This window comes from Mastomys coucha, unplaced genomic scaffold (assembly GCF_008632895.1).
Source record: "Mastomys coucha isolate ucsf_1 unplaced genomic scaffold, UCSF_Mcou_1 pScaffold20, whole genome shotgun sequence".
Classification (NCBI taxonomy): domain Eukaryota; kingdom Metazoa; phylum Chordata; class Mammalia; order Rodentia; family Muridae; genus Mastomys; species Mastomys coucha.
In genome coordinates, this window is record NW_022196903.1 from 61,571,456 (window position 1) to 61,594,920 (window position 23,465).

Here is a 23,465-nt window from a genome sequence, read left to right on the forward strand (position 1 = left end):
TAACAAATTCAGATAAATTGAAATCATGTAACTTTTCTGATAATGCAATAAAAGTTAAAAAAAAATCTGAGAATGGCTTACTGCCTTTGTTTTGACTTGCTATAAAAATATGCTAACTCTGATGTCCTGAAGAAGTATGAACTAAAACTGACACAGAGGTGAGCATGGAATGGCTGTTCCTGAGGGCTAGAATGAGCCCAAAATATGGCAGTTAGCCTCTGGATGTGCTACACCTCAGTTTCTCCATAGTACTCAAGTTCTCATTAGTCATCTCTGCAGCCACAGCTTCTTTTCACCAGCTATGTCTGTGTCTTTAGATATGTTATATATGTATATAAGTGTATAAATACAAACATTTAAAGGATTTTAAGGACACTTTTTATCACTACTGTGTCTTTAAAAACAAACAATTAAACAGGGTTTCTAAGGTCCTTATTTTAACCAAGCTTATTCAAGAGAAGAACTTTAAATGTGTATTTTTAAAATTTGCATTTTAAAAACCTATTTTTAGTCTAACTCAAACATATTAGAATTTAAAGATCATTTTAATGTGTTGCACAGTAATGATACATTTAAAAGACTATTCATTTTTTTTTTTTTTTTTGAAGCAGGGTTTTTCTGGATCGCCCTGGCTGTCCTGGAACTCACTCTGTAGCCCAGGCTGCCCTTGAACTCAGAAATCTGCCTGCCTCTGCCTCCCAAGTGCTGGGATTAAAGGTGTGCACCACCACTGCCTGGCTTCATTTTTTATTTTACTTAAAATAATAAGTTTATAAATGATATATTTAATATTGTTTTGGATGCCTGATAAACACTAATAACAGGTAAATGATTTTTCTAGCAGAAAGCATTTCAAGGTACATGTTATAAAAACTTAAATCTTTAACAAATTATTTATTTAAATTTGGCTAAGACAACAAAAACTAGTAATGTGCTTTATATGTGTCTATAACTGTTAGGTATCTAATGTACCATGTGTTTTCTGTGTTTTAGATACAACTTCCAGAGTTTTCATTTAAAATTACCACATTAAAAACAGTTTTCTAAATTTCTTAATAATGATGCTAAGATTAAAGTATGTTGTAAAAGGTTGCTTAAAAAAGAAATATGTCTCCCCTGGGCTCCATATGCAGGCCCACAACTCCTCTGGTTGCTTTCCTGGAGACCACACTGGCACCTGGAACCTCAGACAGGAGCCTAGCATAACTTACATCATCAGAGAGACTCCACCCAGCAACTGATGGAAACAGATACGAGACCCACAGCCAAACAGTAGGCAGAGCTTGGGGCATCCTCCAGAAGAGGGGAAGGAAGCATTGTAGGAGCCAGGGGGTCAAGTATACTACAAGAAAACCTACAGAATCAACTAACCTGGGCCTATAGGGTCTCACAGAGACTGAATTGCCTATCAGGGAATATGCATGGGGCTGGTCTATGCCCTTTGAACATATATGTAACAGTTGTGTAGCTTGGTCTTCATATGAGACAGTGGGAGCTGGGGCTATCTCTGACTCTATTGCCTGCGTTTGGAACCCTTTCCTCCTACTGGGCTGCCTCCTCTAGCCCCAAGAGGGAAGATGAACCTAGTTCTACTGCAACTTGATGTGCCAAGGCTGGTTGATATCCATGGGAGGCCTCCACTTTTCTGAAGAGAAACAGAGGAGGAGTGGATGACAGTTGGGAGGAAGGGAAGGGAAGGAAGGACTGGGGGGAGAGGAGAGAGAGGAAATATCACTTGGGATGTAAAGTAAATTAGTAATTACTAATTAACTTAAGTTTGGTTTGTGTTTAGTATCCTTTTACTAAATATACATTTAAAACCTATGATTAAATTTTAATTAAATGATAATATTTTTAATATTTTCTCATCGGACAAAGCCTTTGCTTTTTAGATAATCAGTCATTACTTTAACCATAAAGAAAACCATGTCATGATTGATTGATTGATGGATTGGAACTGTAGTACGGTGGAGAGGTTGGAATGTTGCAGGTCCAGAAACTAATTATCTTGGGCTAGTTCTAATTGGAACAGCCATCCCTTGCTCATTTCTGTATCAGAACTAACATCTGTGACTAACAGATAAAAGAAAAAAAACCCAAAACAAACCACCACAACCACCAACAAAACTTCTTGGAATCTGTTAACTTAGCTTCCACCAACCCAAGAGCTAAGAAAACATCTCAGGCATACAGAAAAGCTTCCCCACCAATACATTTTAAACTTGCTTTGATTTATGACTTTCTTTTTTCTCTCAAACTATAAAACTTCATGAAACTGTCTTCACATGGGAATATGGAATTTGGGGTAACCTAAATCTGTGTTCTTGGGCCATTGTTACTTAAAATGGCTTCAGAATAAATGATCCCTTATATCATTTAAGATGAGAGCTGTGGGATTGTGTGTGTGTGTGTGTGTGTGTGTGTGTGTGTGTGTGTGTGTGTGTGTATGTGGACAGAAGATAGATCTTTTGGACCTTTAGTCCGCTGAGTTCCCAAATAGGTGGCTTTCTGAATATTGTGCATTTTTAACATCTGATAGAGAATGTTTTGAAAAGAGAGATTAAGGTCAAGAAGATGGCACAGCAGATATGGGTGCATGTATGTCACTAGGTTTGATGACTTCTGGCCTACATACTGGAAGGTGAGAATAGATTCCCAGGCTTGTCCTCTTTCCTGCACGTGTACTCTCTAGAGCATGCATTTTGCTCTCCAATAAGTAAATGCACAGTTTTCTTTTGTTTTGGTTTTTGTTTTTTGGGAAGGTGGACATGGTAGTATAAATGTGTAGTGTCCATGTTTGAGAACTAGAGACAGAAGGGTTAAAAGTGTCAGGCCAGTCTAGGATGCCTAGTAATACTTAACATTTTTTAAAGCCATTACTATCTAGCCTCCAATCCCACAGGCACTAGGTGGGGCCAGAGAACGAATATTTCAACCAGAGGACAGAAAACCTGTTCCAAGTCATTGATAGTGTGTTTCTAATTTACAGACATCCATGTAGTCTTCAATTATCTGGTTTATATGGAAGTTTATTATATTTTAAAATAGTAAAATATTACATTTTCAAATGTAGCCCAACTGGAACCATTTCCTAGGTCAGACTAATTCTAATTAATGGGCTTATTATTTATAGGTGTTGCCCTGTGTTATGATTTTTATTAGTGAGCCTCAAACAGACACATAGAAGCTGCTTTTGCTAAGAAGCACTGATTCCTGATTTGGGCCTACAAGGTAACTAGAAGCAGGAGAAAGCTCACACCTCACGTTCATTTCAGGCCCATTTGTCTCCTGTAGTTTGGATGAAGGCACAGAGACAAGTTGTTGTCCTTGTTTTCCTCTTGGGTAACAGTGGACTCTAGAAACAGCACGGCTTCCCAGAATCAGTCTGTCACCCATGTAAGGGCATGTCTCAGTGAAGGGCAGGGCACCCAGAACCAGTCTGTCACCCACGTAAGGGCATGTCTCAGTAAAGGGCAGGGCTCAGCTGGGAGCAGAGGCAGTCTCCTGAGGGGTACACCTTAAGTGATAAGAACACTATGAGTCCACTTTGGAGGAAAGGAGCTCAGGTGCTAATGAATTAGTTCATATCTAGACAAGGACTAGGTAAGCACGTATGCCTCTTGCCTTCTATTTAAACCTAAACCTCATGTCAGTACCCTGAAGATAGACTTGGGGGTCATCGAATGCTTTATTTCTTTGGTTTGGTTTTGGTTTTCCCTTTTGTGGCCACAATTAATAGTACTCTTCTCTGCTTTTCACATGCCCACATGCCCACTTTCACTTGCCTCTTTAATTAGTATGTTAGAGACAAGTGACCAAGCTTAGCTTGCTGGGGCTGCCAGGGCCCAGGCTTGTACCCTAAAAGCTTTGACTGCAAACCAAACTGATTGCAACCTATGCTTATCCTAAGATACTTGGTAATTTAATCTTGGTATTTAAGTACAGTTAGTTTGTTCAGAAATTCACTTTTATGTCAATGTTATCTCAGGTTAAAGCTTATGCTAGTAATAAATCTTAGAGTTTGTACACTATTTAAATATTTGTTTTTAATTATGTTTATGTTTGTGTGTATATGCATAGGTGTTTATGTGCCTATGGAGGACAAAAGAGGATTGTAAGCTACCCAATATGCATGTTTGCAACCAGATCATGGTCTTCTTCAAAAGTAACATTGTCTTTAGTAACTGAGCCACTGCTTCAGTTCCTGAATTATACATTTTCATTTTAAAAACTGATATTTTTCTCTAAGTGTAACTTAGAGAATCACTTCCACCCACCATACTGTCAAATTTCAGCATAGAATGCTTGAGTTTTATATTTGAGAGTGCGGATATAAATTTCATCTTAAGAGACAATCATAAGAAACTACAAAAGATCCCATTTAGTTGCAAATTCAGCCTATTTAACAATTTACAGAAGGCAGAAGATAATTTCAGAAGACAATCCCATTCAGAAGCATACAGTAATCATTGAAACTATAGTGATTCAAATACCATATCAGTTAAGTGTGTGAGAAGAAGATCCTGCCTAAGGCCAGTCTGAAAACCGATTGGCTTTTCAGTAAATCATTTCCACATACACTAAGGAATAATGAAAACTTAGCTTACATTCCATGTTTGGTTTGTTGTTGCTTTGTATCTCATCTCACAGAATACTTTCCCAATCATAGTTTTGCTCTTCCAGTAAATTATGGTCTTGGGCACAGTAGCATTTGTAGTCTCAGCCCTGGAAATGATGGATGCAGAAGGTATCACTAGAAAAAGAAACAAAATACTAGTGGTTAAGAAAACTTCAGGAAGAAATTGATACCTTTTCATCAACATGTAGAACTATCAAAACTCAAAGTACAAAAGCCTATCTAAGTTACTGATGAGGAACCTTGTCTTATTTTCTGATGTATTATGTAAAAGAGAAGTACTTCTTATAGGTCTAGTGAAGCTTGAGCAGCTGGCCTCATTATTTGGAGTACAGAAAAGAGATTAGTGAGATGTATTTTCTTTCATGGCTTGGATTTTAAATGTTCCCAATGGTCCATGTGTTAAAGGCTTAGTATCCAGCTTGGCACCACTGGTTGATGGTGGGAGCTTTAAGATGCATAATCTAATAGGATGTCTTAGGTCATAAGAGGCATGTGACTTAGAAAGGTGCATTTTGGATCCTGGACCCTCCCCTCTCTCTTTGTTTGCTAGTAATTACAAAATGAACAGCCTCTTCCACCATGTACATTGCCATGATGTGCTTCCTTGGCGTGGGCCAAAGCAGTGGGACCAACCAAGCATGGGCTGCTAGTACCACGATGTCAAGCTAATTTGAATCCTTCCTCCTTAGTAGTTGAGTATCTTAGGTGTTTTGTCACAGTCAAGTGATACTGAATCAGTGTTTACTTCAGATCCTACTACTTGATAAGCTCACCTTTTCACAGCAATATTCTTTTTCTATTGTATAATAATGGAATGTATGGATATTTACATCTGCTGCCAACTTGTTTTGTTCTTCCATTAAAATAAATCCCCTGAGAATATGCAAATTGTTGTGTGTCCTGATGGGTCACTTTGTAATTGTTTTATGAGAAATGAAGTTATAACTGGAATATTTACATTTATAAGCTACACAAACACTTGTAAATTTCTTTATCTGAACAGAGTACATTATTGATACTTTTCATTTCTTCTAGATGATAATATACAGATCATAATTACAATAATAGTAAAACTGTTACTAATTATACTTTTGTTCCTAAGAAGGAACCCAACTTACAGAGCTAAACAAAGAATTCTCAACTTATGAATTCTGAATGGCTGTCAAGCACCTAAAGAAATGTTCAACATCCTTAGTCATCAGGGAAATGCAAATCAAAACAACTCTGAGATTCCACCTCACACCAGTCAGATTGGCTAGGATAAAAATCTCAGGTGACAGCAGATGCTGGCAAGGTTGTGGAGAAAGAGGAACACTACTTCACTGCTGGTGGGATTCCAAGCTGGTACAACCACTCTGGAAATCAGTTTGGCGGTTCCTCTAGAAATTGTACATAGTTCTACTGGAGGACCCAGCTATACCACTCCTGGGCATATACCCAGAAGATGCTCCAGCATGTAATAAGGACACATGCTCCACCATGTTCTTAGCAGCCTTATTTATAATAGCCAGAAGCTGGAAACAACCCAGATGTCCCTCAACGGAGGAATGGATACAGAAATTGTGGTACATCTACACAATGGAGTACTACTCAGCTATTAAAAACAATGAAATTCTTAGGGAAATGGATGGATCTGGAGAATATCATCCTGAGTGAGGTAACCCAATCACAAAAGAACATACATGTTATGCACTCTCTGATAAGTGGTTATTAGCCCAGAAGTCCGGAATACAGGAAGAACAACCCACAAACCACAAGAAACTCAAGAAGAAGGTAGACCAAAATGTGGACATTTAATTCCTTCTTAAAAGGGGGAACAAAATACCCATGGAAGGAGTTGCAGAGACTAACTATGGAGCAGAGACTGAAGGAAGGACAAGCCAGCCTAATATAGGTATCTCCTGAGAGGCTCTGACAGTACCTGACTAATACAGATGTAGAGGCTCACAACCATCTATTGAACTGAGTACAGGGTCCCCATGAAGGAATTAGAGAAAGGGCTAAAGGAGCTGAAGGGTTTGCAGCCCCTTAGGACAAACAACAATATGAACTAACTAGTACCCTCAGAGCTCCTAGGCACTCAACCACCAACCAAGGACTATCTATACATGGTGGGGCTGATTGTTCAGGCAGTATGTGTATAGTAGAGGATTGCAAAGTCGATCACCAATGGGAGGAGAGGCTCTTGGCCCTGTGAAGATTCTGTGCCCCAGTGTAGGGGAATGCCAGGGCCAATAAGTGGGAGATGGTGGGGTGGTAAGCATGGGGAGGGGGGAGGCAACAGGGGTTTGTTTTTGTTTGTTTGTTTGTTTGTCTGCTTTTTGGAGGGGAAACTGGGAAAGGAGAAATCATATGACATGTAAATAAAGAAAATATCTAATAAAAAAACAGAAGGAACCCAACTGAAATGACACTGAACATGATAGGCTGTTGCAGCTGATTGTGAGCTTCCCAATGTGGGTGCAAAGGATTGAGCTTGAGTCCTCTGTAAGAACCCGAAGCACTCTTAATTACTGAGTCATCTCTCCAGCCTCCAAAGGAACATAGTTAAGAAAAGATTGCATTTATTGTATCTTACCTCAAAATGTAAATTTATAAAATATTGTATGTTTTGTATACATTTTATATATTGGTTATATACTGGGAAGAGATATGTAGTTCTAAACAATATGTAGAAATACAAAGTTATTGTACAATATCGTAGTCACTTGTATGTGTTTTAAAATCCAATAATGAGAGGACAGGATAGATTGTTAGATGATTAATTTGACATTAATTGAGAAGTTATAATATTAAGTATGATAGGAAGCTTTAGTGATCCCCCAAGGGTTTTCATATTGAATCCTAAGAGATCTTTTTACAACCCTTTGTTATTAATTACAAGGAAAGTTATCAAGTACACTGCAATGCACTTTTAGTTTCCTAAAATCACAACCGTCTAGAGATGAGACTGGAAAGACGACCAATTGTAGAGCTGCCCCAGGTAACAGAATAATGGAAAATAATGGTTACTTCTAATCTGCAGGAACTTTAGGTACTCTTCCTTCAAATGTGGACTGTGTGATGCCATCGATGCAAACAACAAGTAGTTGCTTGTAATAAAAGACATGTAGCACCTCTCATTTCTTACCTATATCATCCAGATGGACTTGTAGTTGTTGTGAGTTCTCCATGCCTAGGGCATTGACAGCTTGGACCCATACCAAATACTTCCTGCCACCTTGCAATGAGTCAGTGGAGATGGTAACATAGCTTGAGGCAAGATATTGTTGTTCTTCTTCTGTCTCGAAACTATCAAACAAACAAACAAACCACAGGTTATATTTATTTTGATTCCTTGTTCCAGAAACTTTGAATGCTAGCATGTTCACCTGAATTTAGAACTTGACCTGTTACTAAAAAATGGACCTTCATTTGATCTTCATTGAACTTCATTTGATCTTCAAATGAACTTCATTTGATCCGAATTTTTTTTTTACATGTAAATTTCTCCATTCCCAGTTTCCCCTCCAAAAAACAAAGAAACAAACAAAGACAACAAAAACAAACCCCTGTTGCCTCCCCCTTCCCCATGCCTGCCACCCCGCCCTCTCCCACTTTCTGGCCCTGGCATTCCCCTACACTGGGGCACAGAACCTTCACAGGGCCGAGGTCCTCTCCTCCTATTGATGATCGAATTTGCAATCCTCTACTATACACATGCTGCCTGAACAATCAGACCCCTCCATGTGCAGTCCTTGGTTGGTGGTTGAGACCCTGGGAGCTCTGAAGGTACTAGTTAGTTCATATTGTTGTTCATCGTAAAGGGCTGCAAACCCCTCAGCTCCATTGGTCCTTTCTCTAACTCCTTCACTGGGGACCCTGTACTCAGTTCAATGGATGTCTGTGAGCCTCTACATCTGTATTAGTCAGGTACTGTCAGAGCCTCTCAGGAGATGGCTATATTTAGGCTGGCTTGCCCTTCCTTCAGTCTCTGCTCCATAGTTAATCTCTGCAACTCCTTCCGTGGGTATTTGGTTCCCCCTTTTAAGAAGGAATGAAATGTCCACCTTTTGGTCTTCCTTCTTCTTGAATTTTTAAAAGCAAATTCAAATGAGGCAAGTGCTGGCCTCAAACTCAGGGTGATCTGCTTGCTTCTGCCTCCGAGGTGCTAGGATTAAAAGAGTTTAGCACTATGCCTGGCTTTTTCCTTTTTTCCGACAGGGTTTCCTGTAGCTCCAGCTGGCTTTTAAACTCCCTCACTGAGGATGACCCCGAACTTCTGACTATCCTAGTGCTGTATTACAAGAATGTGTTCCTGCACCAAGCTTATTTAGAGTTGGGGGTTGAACCTGGGGCTTTGCATATACCAGACAATCTTCTATTAACTGAGTCACATTCCAGCCCCAAATTCTTACTTCTGAGAAATAGAAATACTTTATAGATCTGCATATTACCCTTCATAGGGGATTGGTGCGGGGGTGGGGTAGTTACCACACCTTCACCTTACTGTTCTAATTACAGTGTTTGAGCTTCTGAGTTGAGACAACCACTGGCCAGGTTTTTTTTTTTTTTTAATCTAACACCATCGACTGCTTTTCTTCCAGGATACTGCTTTCATGAGATCATAAGAAAGAGTAAAAGTTACAGCTATTTTATGTTTAGGGTTACATTCTAGATGCTTTATTACTCCATGCCTATTTAGCAACTCCCGAGTTTCTGCAGTTTTATAATACCTCAGCAAGAATCAGAACTTGATTCATATGACATGCTCTTAGAGACACAAATATGAGAATCAGAATTTGATGCAAGTGACATGCTTCATGAACAGAGATATGAGGAACTAGCTTTAGGCACCAACAAAAAAATACTTTCATGAATTAAAATACCACAGAAATGTTGTTCTGCCATAGGAAGGCTCTCTCAGACTGACAGTCACTGGGGACATGCTATAGGTGTAGGGATCAAATAACATATCGCTAGTAACTAAGGCCTTAAATTCCAGTGCTTTCCCACACTGCCCCTTGCCTTTCACCACCAGCAAGGGCATCATGAGCACCATGTGGGTTGAGCGGGGTAAGAAGTAGCTATCATGTTGGCTAACTGTACAAAGCATGGGCTTTAGAGACAGACAGAGGTTCAGCTTCTGGCTAGGACCCTTCCAAAGTTGTGAGATTGACACAATTGACTTAGCCTTGATACACTTCGGTTTATTCATCTGTGAAACAAGAAAGATGACATCACTGTGATCACGAGTGAAGGTAAATGCATGAGAAGAAAAGGCCAGGAGTAGATGGTTTAGTACCTAACAGAGGACTCATTTAGTTATAGCAAGTGAAGGCACTTTTAATGTCACTTTTATGAATAGAAATGAAATAAAAAATTACGACAGGGTTGTTCTGCATCTCAAGCTGGCTTTGAACTCTCGACACCCTTGCTTTAGCTTCCTAAGTACTGGGGATTGCCAGTGTGTATATATAGTTTGTATCAGAAGTTAAATTATGTCTTGGGTTTATATGTTTACATAGATGGCTTATATTCTTTCTGAAATGAGAGGGGTCATAAGTATATCAGTAGAGAACTTATTGGAAAAATAGGCTAACCTATGTTAAATAAGAATTCAAGCATGAATGCAAGACAGCTGCAGCTACGCTTAGTGATCAGCGTAAGTGTTAAGTGGGACACTTTTGACTATTTTCCAGTTAGAGAAAACCACATACACCTTCTTAACTGGTTTGTGGTTAATTTTCTTACCACACATACTGAGACCTCAGGTCTTATAAGGAAAAAGGCATGGGTTACTAAGGATGTGACCCAAACAGCGTGAGGGAGAGCTGCAGGTTACAAGATAGGGCTCAACAGTTAAAAATGCTTTTCTCCAAGCCTGACAAGCTGTTGGAAGCAAGATGTCAACAGAGCCTGTTGTTTGTTTATGTTTGCTTTGGATGTCAAAGAGGAACTACTGGATGCCAAATGATTATGATCTTGTCGGACTTGTTGATATCTTTTTCCTCCTTTAATTTCCTGAAACAGGAAATAAATATTTGCTACATCTGCTTGGCTGGTACAGAATGGAGGCCTATCGTTCATTTGTTACTCTTTTTAATCCTTGTCGAGATTTCACTTGTTATTTGTTCAGTGTACATGTATACTTTCAGGTACAAATACCAAGATATGGTGATCAGAGGACAACTTTTGACTTCAGTTCTCTCCTTCCACCCTATGGTTCTCACGAATCAAACTCGGGTTGTCAGAATTGGAGACAAGCACTTCCAACTGCTGAGCCATCTTGAAGACCCCACTAATTCACTTCTTTTCAACAACTATTAACAAGCAGAAGTCATCGTCAGACACTTCTGAGTTTCACAGATAAAATGTTTATTTATAAGGGGTGCTGAAGATGGGGGTGGGGGGACAACAGTAAGTAGTAACAGAGGTCAATCGTTTTGGAAAACTGCACCCGTGATACCCAGCAAAACTACATAAAACTCCGTCTAGTGGGGGCATCACTAAGGAGCCAGGGAGGAAGAGAGTTCTTGAATCAACAGACTCAGGTCTGTTTGGCAAGGCCTACCACTGAAAGATTGTCACACTTCTATTGAACAAGCAAGTGGACCAGAGTGACAGGCTTTTACAATCTGCGAGATCTTACTGGAGCACAGAAAGAAGCACATGAGTTGGAAGTGAAACTTCGCCTATGCTGATCTCTTGCTGTCTGGCTAAGTGGAAATGCCCTAAGAGGCCAGGTCTGCCCAGGCTTTTTGCCTGCCGAGTGCTTCCCACCTTGTTTACAGCATTTGGTGTAACTCAACTTTTTCTTGGAGGGAAAAGGCCCTTGGGCCATTTGTTAGAGGAGTAAGCTTTTCTTAAACTTTTTTTTTTTTTTTTTTTTTTTTTTTTTTTTTTTTTTTTTTCAGCTCACTACTGTGTTTCTCATGAGTTTGAAGATGATTAGATCCGTGTTTGGGCTTACTGGAAAGTGCGCTTCGAATTTGCTAGAAGAAAACATCCATTTTCTATAATTTTCTAATGCTTATGTATTCTTTAAAGAATTTAGTTTTATTATGTAGTATTTGTTATGTGCACACGTATGTGGGTATGTGAGTGCAGGTTCCCATAGAGATCTGGATTTACAGACAGTTACAAGACATCTGACATAGCTTCTCATAATCAACCTTGAGTATTCTGGAATAATTTAAGTGTTCTTAAGTGCTGAGCCATCTTTCCAATCCAATTGTGTCTTCTTTAAAATATGATGCAATTACATTGATCTGGAATTCCACCAATTCAAAATACAGGTTGGGTTTGCCAGAGTTTAATATAAAGTTTAACTTCTTATTCAGTGTGCTCAGGACCAGAAGTGTTAGATTTTCGATTTTTCCCCCAAATTTTGGAATACCTATGTTCAATAGCTATAACATTAATATTTTCTATTAGAACACACACAACATAATTTTCTAGACTTGTACAAAATAACCTGAAAATAAGTTGCATATACTATTCTGTATGTGATTGTTATTGCTTTATTGATGTTTTTACTCCTATATAAATCAGGCTTGGTATAAGACAAATCGCACCAACTTATGCAGTTAGTTTTCAGTGCAACACAATATTCAAATCCCCTTTAATATAAATAGTCTGATTGGTGTCCTTCCAGATTCACGTGCTGAGATCTAGCAATGGGTCGCAGCAATGGGTCATTTTCATGTGTAATATTTAGCCTTTAGTGGAAGAGTCTTAAGTGGCTGAGCTCTTAGATAGTAGTGGTGAAGTAATGAGGGCTTCACACTCAAGGATGATGTCAATTCCTTATGAAGGAATGGAGTTGTTTTGTCACCAAGATCCTGTTTATGGGAAATAGCCTTCGGCAGTCTCTACTGGCACTTTGATCTTAAACTTCTCAGCCTCTGGTCTATACGCATTAAATGTTTGTTTCTTACCAATCAGCCAGTCGCTGGTATTTTGTTATAGTAACATAAATGGGCTAAGATACCTCTTATTTCATCATTGCTTTAGTAATTGTCTTCATTTCACAGGAGGCTGAGAGCTATCCAGCAAGGCTAACAACCTCTCTGAAGTCGTATAGAGGCAAAGAGCAAATAGTGTTGGATGGCAGCAGTAAGGTTCCTCTCTATAATGCCTTCTGCTAGGTTTCTGCCTGGACAGAGTAGACAGGCACTCGGTTCTGCCCAGATCCATGGAGAAGGAGTCCATGGGAGAGCATCTTTTCCCTTTTACCACTTTTCCTATCTGAAACTTGAATTCCCATTCAGCTAGAGTTGTAGCACCTAAATTTGAATTAAAACTCAAAAGTCATGATTAACCACTAATACTTCCCCTGAACTTCCTGCCTTAAGACCTGGCATTATCATATGAGTGGAAAGCCAGAATCACTCAATAAATTAGAACAAACATGCATTTGGGGGTCCATTTTAAAGGTAAAGAATGGAATTTTTTTATTAGATATTTTCCTTTATTTACAGTCCAAATGATATCTCCTCTCCTGGTTACCTCTCCAAAAAAAATATCAAAAACAAAAACAAAAACCCCTGTTTCCTCCTCCCTCCCCCTGCTCACCAACCTGCCCTCTCCTACTTCCTGGTCCTGGCATTCCCCTACACTGGGGCATAAACCTTCACAGGACCAAGGGGCTCTCCTCCCATTGATGACTGACTAGGCCATCCTCTGCTAATATATGCTGCTGAAGCCATGAGTCCTACCATGTGTGCTCTTTGGTTGATGGTTTAGTCCCTGGGAGCTCTGAGGGTACTAGTTAGTTCATATTTTTGTTCATCCTAAGGGACTGCAAACCTTTCAGCTCCTTGGGTCCTTTCTCTAGCTCCTTCATTGGGAACCCTAAGCTCAGTCCAATGGATGGTTGTGTGTGATTCTCTACTTCTGTATTAGTTGGGCAAGAAATGGAAATTTTGAGGGACATTATGCAGATCTTCAAAGGAGAATAGGGCTTAAATTTAGGTCACAGTTTAACGTGGGCTGAGCCTTCATTAGGCTCCTGATACGAGTTACCACCAAGAGAAAAGGATAGGGAAGTCAGAGAGTTTCTTGTCCCATGAAGCAGAAAATGGCAATGGCACAGGAGTGATTTTAATTTCCCTAACCAAGGTAGGCATCTCAGATATGAGGCAGATCTTGGCCACTGCTGGATCCATTCTGGAATAGAATGCGTGTTTGATAGTGCTATAGAACCTACCTCTTCACGTGCACAATGTACTTGGTATCTATGTAGGTGGGCTTCCCAGTGTTCCAGGTGCAAGTCATGTTGCCTGAGTATTCATAAATGAAACATGTCACATTGCTGGGGCCATCCGGTGGATCTGCAACAAAATGAATCACCAAGAGCTGCTTTTGATAAACTGTCAGTTTCATAGGGAAACTAGGTCTCTTGGCACTGAGAACCCATGGGTTCCTCATTCCACTACCTCTGCCAACATTGGTGGTCAACTTTGACACCAAACATTGCTCTTACTCACAGTATATTTTCCTATAGTTTCATCTCCTGTGAGGATGCTAACAAGCTCAGGTTCCTCTCATCCAAATCAAGCAAGTCTCCCTCTATGTCTCCAATTCCATCTCCCCTCAGCTATCATTCCACCTTTCTTTTTAAGCTAGACATTTAAAAATTATTATTGTATGAACACATGTATATGGTGTGTGTGTATTCTGTGTTTGTGTATACTTACGTGTGTGAAAATTCTGGTGCATGTGGAGGCCAGAAGCCCATTCAGTATCTTCCTTCATTACTTTTCATATTATTTTTTAAATATTTATTTTATTTTTAACTGTATATTTGTGTAGGAGTATGTGATGAGTACAGGTGTCTCTGGAGGTGAGAAGAGGATGTTGAATCCTCTAGAGCTGGAATTCCGGGCTACTGTAAATTGTCCTATGTGGGTTGTAGGAACTGAACCTAGGACTTATACAAGATATTATTTGCTCTTAACCACTGAGCCCTCTCTAAAACCTCTCATATTTTTTTATTTTCTTGTTGCTATTGTTATTGTTTTTGTTTGTTTTTAGGCACAGTTTTTCACTCAATCTGAAGCTCACTGATTGGCTGGTCTGGTAGACCAGCAAGCCCTGGGTATTCTCCTGTCTCTGCCTCTCCATTGCTGGGATTAAAGATAGACATCACCCTGCCTGGCTTTTATATGGGTGCTGGAGATCCAAATGCAGGTCCTCATGCTTTCATGGCAAGCACTTTACCAACTGAGCCATCTCCCCAGCCGCTCTGGCTTACTCAGAATTTAGTTTGCAGAGTTCTACCAATGCCACAATTGTTAAAGTGACAGTGACTTTCTATCTGGCAAGATCTATACTGTCCCATCAGAATTACATCATTATTACTGAGCTTGGCCTTTGCAGTGGTTGATTCTCTTCTTACTTTCTCCTTCAAGGCGAGGCTCTGTGAAAGATTCCTTAGCTTTTTCCTATTTCCCTGGAAGACTATTTCCTGTTATAGAGGATACAGTCTACTTTTCCCTTTGAAAGTTAGCTATTCACATGCAGAAAAAACTACTATTTAGCAGTAAGAAGAAGGAAACTTCCAACTATGTTATAATATGGATAAAATGTGAGGACACTGGACAGAATAAGCCAGACACAAAAGACTGCATGATTCCTTTTATAAGAGGTGACCAAAATAGTCAAATTTATAAAAACAAAAGGTGGAATGATGGTCTTGGACCCCTGTGCAGATAGGCACTATGTGCAAGTCCATGGATGAGATAGTTTCCTTCTACAAGAAGAGTTCTAGCAAGAGAGTGCTGTAAGGATATAAGCCAATTCAGTGAACACCACTGAAACAAGCCCCTAAATGTGGCAAAAATAAGTGGGTTATACTATGCACATATTACCATCACCACATCAAAAGTTGTTTTTTTTTTCTTAAGGGTTAGTATTTAGAGAACTATTTCAAGACATGCTCTCTCTCCCACATCCTTGCCCACACTCCCACTCACCTACCCCTGTTCAGTTTTTCTTCCCCATAACCTCATTTGTTTTGTCTGCTAACATTTTTTCCCTATAAGAAGCAACATTTTCCTCAGTCTTCTCGGCTCCCCTCTCTACCCTAGCCCAGTCAAGGACATCAGTAACTTGTTCCTGTGTACAAGTCATTAGAAATGTATTACTAAATAATGAGCATATGATAAAGTGATTTTAAAATTACATAACAAAGTGATAGAGTATAGCATCTTCATTAGAGAAGAAGAGAAAGATGAATATAGAAACTTCAAAGATACCTTCCCAGTTGTTAGGATGAGATTATGTCATGAGTAGAGTGAAGGACTAATGAGCTTGATAGCCATTTTTATTTTTGCCCAGAGAAAGCTTTTTAACTTTTGTGTGTTGAAATGTAATCAACTCTACTATTAAAATCTGTGTTCTTGACTACAGAGATGCCTGAGTGGTTAAGAGTATTTGCTGGACAATTATGTATCCTAGAGCTTAGATCCCAGCACCCATGTAATGAGGTAGGCATGCATGGCATGCATATCTGTTAACCCAGCTCTGGGAGAAGTAGAAACAGGAGAATAACTGTGATGTGATGACTTTCATTCAGCCTAGCCAAGAAAATGTGAGTCCTGGGTTCAGAAAGAGACTCTATCTCTAAGGAAAACGCAGAGTGACAGAGGGAAACACCTAGATTGTGCACACACACACACACACACACACACACACACACACACACACACAACTCAATCTTCTTTTTAAAAGCTACTTTCAAGCAGTGATGGTTATAGGAAAATGCTTTGTAAGAGTTTGGTGAGGGGTAGCATTAAGTTCCAATGAGTACATTGTGTTCCCACAAGGTGAAGGAAATCACTTGAACTTGAAGAAGGTAAGCATGGCAACAGTACTGTACGTCATTCTGAGCTCTGGGTAGTGAGAACTTGTGGATTCTAATAGCGGGATTATGTCATGGGTAGGATGATGGACTCGTGGGCTCCACAGGTGTTTCATTTTTGCTACTTTCCCCTGTGGTTTTAGGCAGAGAACACTGTTAATCTGAGAAATCACAGGAGATGAATGTCAACTTCCTGGACTCTGTTTCACACTATTCACCATGAAGCAAATGGTCAGGAGTGTAAAGGCATGGTTGGCATGAACTCTGTACAAGTCAAAAGTGACAACTCTGCGCGTGTGTAAGTGAGCAATGTATGTCAGTGGGGAGCAGAGTAATGAGCTAGAGAAAAGTCACAGGAGGAGCACTCCATCGTTAGGTCTGTGTAGTGGGAAGCAGAGTAAAGAGCTACAGAAAAGTCACAGGAGGAAGACTCCATCGTTAGATCTGTGTAGTGGGAAGCAGAGTAAAGAGCTAGAGAGCAGTCACAGGAGGAACATCCCATTATTCCCATCCCACTTCTCTACACTTATTAGAATGTTCAGTGATCATTTACCAGGAGACTTATTAATTCAGCCTAACCCAAAATTCTTTATCACTGAGATCTTGTGAAGGGGCTGGGTCTGTGGTCCTCTTTACTATGTATTTCTAGTGCTTTGCTTATTTTTTTGGTGCATATGTAAAACAACCACTGAAGTTTATCCTGTGAATTGAATGGCAATTAAAAAGATGGCAATGACAAGAATTAAGCTGGAGAGAGGTGTGATGTTTCAGGCGGAAATCACTAAGCACCTGCAGGAGGGTTCAGGCCAGGCTATCTACACAAGGAGCAACCCTGAAGATGAATATTTAAGGATTTAAGTGGAGAAGAATTCATTCATCATCAAGAGTCAAAGACTGAAAAAAAGGAAGGTAAAAAATGCTTAAAATTTTAAGTAAATGGTTAAGTGTGTTACCTACATGGTTTATTTAATTTGATACTTTTCAATGACCCCTGTTTGAACAAATTTCCCATAATACGTTCTCATTTATGCAGAGACAAGAAACTAAGAAGCGTTTAAGATTGTGGAGTATAGTGGAAAAGGTGATGGTGGTATTTCAGAAATCACTCATTAGAGAGACTTTGCCATACCTGGATCTTTTCAGGGAAAGCACTGACTCACTTGCCCTCCACCTTTCGCGATGTGTCAACATGCCTGCAAGCACTCTGTTCAGGACAGGGCTGACTACTTGTCATCCCAAAGCTTACAGAACAAATATCCTGTATCAAAGCAGCCCAGTGAAAGCAACGTGCTTTCTAGAACACCACAAAACCCTCAAGGCCTCCTTTTTTGACCTAGTTAATAGGAAGTAAGTTTGCCAAGAACTCAGCCCTAAAGCACATTGAGCTTGAACCCAGGGGTTTGAGTAAATTCTTGCCTGGCAGTTGGGTTTGCACACTCATAACCCGAGGTTTCTGTGAGGAATTACATCTCGTAAATTAATGAATGGAAAGAGTGATGGTGAAGGATGAGCGTTTGTCTTAGGCTGGAAGGGGAACACTATGACATGAAACACAGCATGGCTCTGGGGAGAAACCCTTCAACCAATAGCAGGAGGGTGGGAGGAAGTTACCAGTCACCCACACACCAGCAGGGGGAAGGGACATTAAGGAAAACTTGTAAAATCACCGTTTGCTGTTGCATGGGATGAAGGTGCTCCACTAGGAAAACAAACTAGCAATTTAAATTAAAAAGGGACAGGTGCTCAGGGACAAGCTGAAACTTAAGGCCATATTTGCCTGAATATAGGAGCCTCAACAGCATCCCACCTTCATGGTTCAGCAACATGGTGGTAACTGTTTTGATTTCTTGTCTTATAAAACCACCTGCTTGATCTCCATCACAGTAGCTGTCTGTTTACAGGACGAGGTGCTCTTTGACTCAGGAACTGTAAATAGGAGATGGAACTGAAAACCAAAGTTGCTGGCTTGTTTTTCCTTTTAAAAGAAGTGATACTTATTTTAGATTATTTTCCCCCTCTCAGTTAGGCTAACAACTCACCTTTCTCCAAAGCTGTGACAATTTCTCATTATCTCTCTGAAGAAGTGGCACAGCATGTCCACTCATACATCAGTCCCCGAAGGGAAAACAGTGAAGCACTGACGTATTGAGAGGGTGATACGGACAAGTTACGGTTGGATTTTACAATGTACATGCCTTTTACTGTTGAGTTTAGTAATTAAAAATGCATGTAGCTAGGTCATTATTAAACTCTACAACTTACTCTGTCTTTCAGCTCTCCTCCACCTCATCCTGTAGCTGTCTCATTTGAAAGACATGCATGCTTTGTCAGCTGCCTGGAGTTAAGTAGGGCAGTGGCCTTTTTACAGAACAAAAAAGTCTCCTAGTTTTCAGGTGGCCAGTCTCAAAATCAAGTGGTAGTGGGGTCTGGTCTGGCTCTTCTTATCTCTGATCTGGAACCAAGGAAGAAGCAAGAACTTCATATAATGTTATCAAAAGTACAGTGTGGAGTGAGGAAGAGAGCTCTTCTGATCTTTGAGCCCCAATGGCAAAGATGTACTGGAGAATGACTCTCTGCTTTAAAACAGTGAAGAGCAGGCAAGGAGATAGCTCAGTAAGCAAAGTGTTTGCTGTGCAATCATGGGGTCCTCCCTAGCATCCACATAACATGCCTGACATTGTGTCATAAGCTTGTAATCCCAGCATTGAGCAGGTGGACACAGGAGGATTCCTAAGGCTCTCTGGCCAGTCAGACTAATTGGTGAGCTTCAAGCAAAACATATAAAAACAGGTCACAGTATGAGCCAGGTCTCGAAAAACAAGGTGAAATACTCTTTGAGAATAATATCCAAGTTTTATATCTGTCTTCTGCACCCATATGGCGAGAGAACACACACACAAACACACACACACACACATACACACACACACACAGCCCTATAAACACAATCACAGACACATAAACATATAAAAAACAAAAGGTCCATAGATATTTGTACAAATCAGTACAGGAACTTGCACATCTTCAGAATATTGTGAATACAAACTGATTTAGTATGTGTTGAGATTGACTAAATTTTTCTTAATAATGACAGTAATAGTAATTCATAGCAGGAGCCATAAGAACAGGAGATTGTACGAGAATCTCCCTAAGTATGTTTACTTGTTAGTTTATTGAAATAGAATCTCTCTATACAACCTTGGCTGGCCTGGAATCCCTGATATAGAAGAGGCCAGCCTTGAGTTCTCATGTGCTGGACTCAAAGGCGGGAACCACCATATTTATCTGTAGAATCTTCCTATGTTTTATCAAAACATGTATTTATAAGGATCCAACACTAACATACTTTAAAGTTTTTAATATACATGCAAATAAATTATTGAAATTGGCTGCTTACAGGTACTTTTATTCCACAAAATGGAGGTTGAGGTCAGCTAAGCAAATTGCCCAAGATTACACACTGGGACCATAGTGAGAACACAAAGGTAGTTTTTGACATGCACCCTGAATCTTGGCTTCAAAATCTCTTAATAGGACCAGCCAGCCTAAAAATTAATGACATTAATTTGGCAAATAAACACCCCAACAGAAGCCATATAAAAACCTGATGAAAAGAGCATCATTTAAACGTTTTCTTGTTGTTGAGGCTCAAGTTGACCAGGAATTCACTCTCCTCCTTCCTCTTCATTCAGAGTGCTGGATTATAGGTGTATACTATCATTTTTAGGCAAAAGCAGCATTTCAACTAAAGAGCTGCTGCCTTTTACATAGACTGTGTTTATTCAGGCTAGTGGGAAAAATTGTTCTCTGCAGGGAGTGGGGTGGGGGGAGGTATTTGCAATATTTAAAAACTTTGATGTTCATATAAAATCTGCATACTTCTGTCTTCTTTTGAAAACTCAGCAGATCAGGGCACACTGGACTCCAAGAGATGGTGGCTGTCCCAGTGAACCATGATCTTTCTTCTCTGTACAAGTCTCACCAATCCCTATAACTCATAGTTCACCAACATGACTTTGTAGACATTTGAGTTGAGCCCCAGTTTTAAACTGACCTGGTACATAAATTATGTTGATATATCTCCATTTTTATGTAAAAGCCCAGCAACTATCAGTTAACTATTAGGATACTCTATAGTACTTACATCCAGAGGAAATGTCTTTCCCACAAATAAGTGTCTCTTGAAAATGCCCAGGACATTCAGCAGTGCAATGTACAGAGGCGTGAGGTTCTGAAAAGCCTTGATACCAAACACGAGCTGTTGTTCTGTTAATCCTTGTGATGTTAAATCTTTCTTTCAAGCCATTTTTATAAAAGTAAAGACTCCTTGGTCGGCAGTTCTTAAGGGCTTCTTGGCAATATATAGAAACATTCATACCCATCTGAAAAATTTCACCAGGCTCAACCCACATGTTACCAGAGCAATTTATATTTGTGATTCCTGGAAACAAACACATGAAATAGTCAGTTGTATGCAAAATATTGTAAGATTTAGAAGAAGAATATGCTACTGCATGCTACTCAGTCTTTCAATAACTAAATGATAATTGAAAAAAAATCACTGTATGTTTTTATCATGTTTTTACTCATGGCCAGTGCAGGATGCAGCCTTTGAGCTTTTCTCATTGTCAGAGAGGAAACATAATTTCCTCTTCTATTTTGAGGTAGAAAATGGAGGCAGTATGAAGCTATAGCACTTTTCAAAGATGAGACTCAAAGTAATACTGGGCATTGTAGAATCCAATTCCATTCTCTTGATACTCAACTAATCTCTGCTGTCTTGATATTCAACCAATCTCTTGTTGTTTGTGTGGGGGGGTTGGAGTGTTTTTGTTCATTTGAGATAAAATCTACTTTTATCATCATAGTGTGACTATAATGATCATATCTTTACTCTTATAATGACAAAAAGAGAATATTTAATAACCACATAAAATTCAATACTAATTTAATAATAAAGAAGAAATATGATGCATTATTGAGTTAAAAAGCAAGTTTCAAAACAAGATGATTTATAAAAGCTCAGCATTGGAAAGAAACAAATAATGGGTAAATCAATGAGAAATATTGAAAGTTGTTAGCAACAATAATTTCCATGTTAATATTTTTATTTTAAATTGTGTATGTCTATGACTCAAACATAATAAAATGGGTGTGTCCCTTTCATGACACAACTAACTCAAAGCTCATTGACGATACTTGCCTTGAGATACAATTCACCAGCCTCCCCTAACAGTAAAGTCATTTATATAAAATCAAATGGAATGCAGTATTAATAAAATAAAATTCTTACCTAGAAAAAACTCCACAAGTTTTATGAAATTTGTTCTAAATTTTCTTGGAAATATTTGTATTAAAATATATTTAAATCTTATTAAGATAAGAATAAAGATGAGTATTTGATTTTTAAAAGGTCCTTGTCCTTGGAATACAAACTTGAAGAACTAGTTTACTGAGTATGTAGTTTAAGATTTCTTTCTGCTTAAGTAATAGTTACACATAAGTTAAAAATGTCTAAATGTGGAAATAATAGTAAAATAATTACAAGATCATCTAAAAGAATAGAACCAGATGCTGAGTCTTTCTTGGCCATGTATAAGGGACAGTGTGACATGGTTTCCTGCCCATAGAACAGAGCCATCAAGGCATGGGCCCCAACGAGTGTTGATGGTTGCTTTGCGTGTAAGGCTTGTTTGTAAAAGAGTGTACATGTTTTCATGTTCCTCCCTTGAGGAATATCCTCTCTGTCAAGGTTAATGACTCAATGGTAATCAGAAATATCACAAGTCCAGTGGACAAGGGCATGCCTATGTCTCAGCAAAATGGTGAAAACATGAGTTCGAAAATATGTAATTTCTCAACTATGCAAAATATAAAGATATAATATGAATTGCATAGGGAGCTTCACAGATGCAAAGGAACAGAGGCAGCTGCACTATGAGCCAGCTTGTCAGAAAGATACTAAAAACGGGGATAAAGAGATTTAAGGAGTGGTGATCGCAAGGCAAGATCCTACCCAGTTAAGACTTTTTTTTAACCTTAAAAATGCAGGTTGATTCCTGAGTTTCAGGTTAGCCTGGGACAGCACTAATTTAAATCCAGGTGTGGTCAGAAAAGTAATTTCAGGGTAAGGACCCACCCAGCTATTTTATTGACTGTGTGGTGCTTGCTGCCCCTTTCTCAGACTCAAGGGGCTGGGGTCGTGGAATGCTGATTCGTGGAATAATCAAAAGGGAACCTGGGGCAAAGATTGAATTGATATGTCAAATAAAAGACTGGGCTTTTGCTCTGTAAGAGATCAGTCATCCAGAGAGTTTTTGGAATAGCAAGAGAAAACTGTCTTGAGCAGAGCAGAATACAGAGAACATTCTGAAAACTGTCTTGAGCAGAACACACACACACACACACACACACACACACACACACACACACACACACACACACAGAAGGAGAGGGAGAGGGAGAGGGAGAGGGAAAGCGAGCAATCTAGAAAGCCATCTTGAACAGAACATAGGACTTCGGCTTGGACCCATGATTTGATTTTGAGTCATCTGTTTCACTGCTCCCAGACAAGCCCTGCTCTCAAGAACTCCTCTCCAGACCGAGGCTGGTCCTTAGCAACTAGAAACATGCTCTTGTAATTCCAGGACTCAAGAGACTGAGGAAAGAGAACCTCGAGTTATAACCTTGTGCTACATAGATTATAAGCTTTAAGCTAGCCTGGAATAGACAATAACAAATGAGAGCAGGTGAGATGTCTACCAAGCCTGAAGACATGAGTTTGATCCTTGTGCCCCACATGGTGAAAAGGGAGAAGCTCATTGTCTTCTCATCTCTCCCTGGTGTGAAAGCATACACTCTATTCCACAAACAGATAAATCAGTGTGAAAAATATTTTTAAAAAAGAAGAAAGAGGGAGGTGGCTTGTAAGAGAACAACAAAGCGAGACTGAATGCTTTGCTTGACATTTGTAACTCTTGT

General features: G+C 39.4%; 1 protein-coding gene across 2 annotated transcripts in view; it reads right to left on the reverse strand.

Annotated features, from left to right (window-relative positions):
- Il23r (interleukin 23 receptor) overlaps positions 1-23,465 on the reverse strand; it is a 91,286-nt gene that overhangs the window by 63,537 nt on the left and 4,284 nt on the right. The window contains exons 1-5 of one of the 2 annotated variants that reach the window (XM_031382103.1): positions 20,629-20,739; positions 18,747-18,936; positions 13,830-13,953; positions 7,770-7,930; positions 4,608-4,753 (exon numbers count right to left, since the gene is read on the reverse strand). In XM_031382103.1, the coding sequence (XP_031237963.1) occupies positions 4,608-4,753; positions 7,770-7,930; positions 13,830-13,953; positions 18,747-18,774 (459 nt within the window). In that variant the 5' untranslated portion in view covers positions 18,775-18,936; positions 20,629-20,739. Of the gene's footprint in view, positions 1-4,607; positions 4,754-7,769; positions 7,931-13,829; positions 13,954-18,746; positions 18,937-20,628; positions 20,926-23,465 lie in introns of those variants that run through there. The other variant, XM_031382102.1, reaches the window with a different exon arrangement.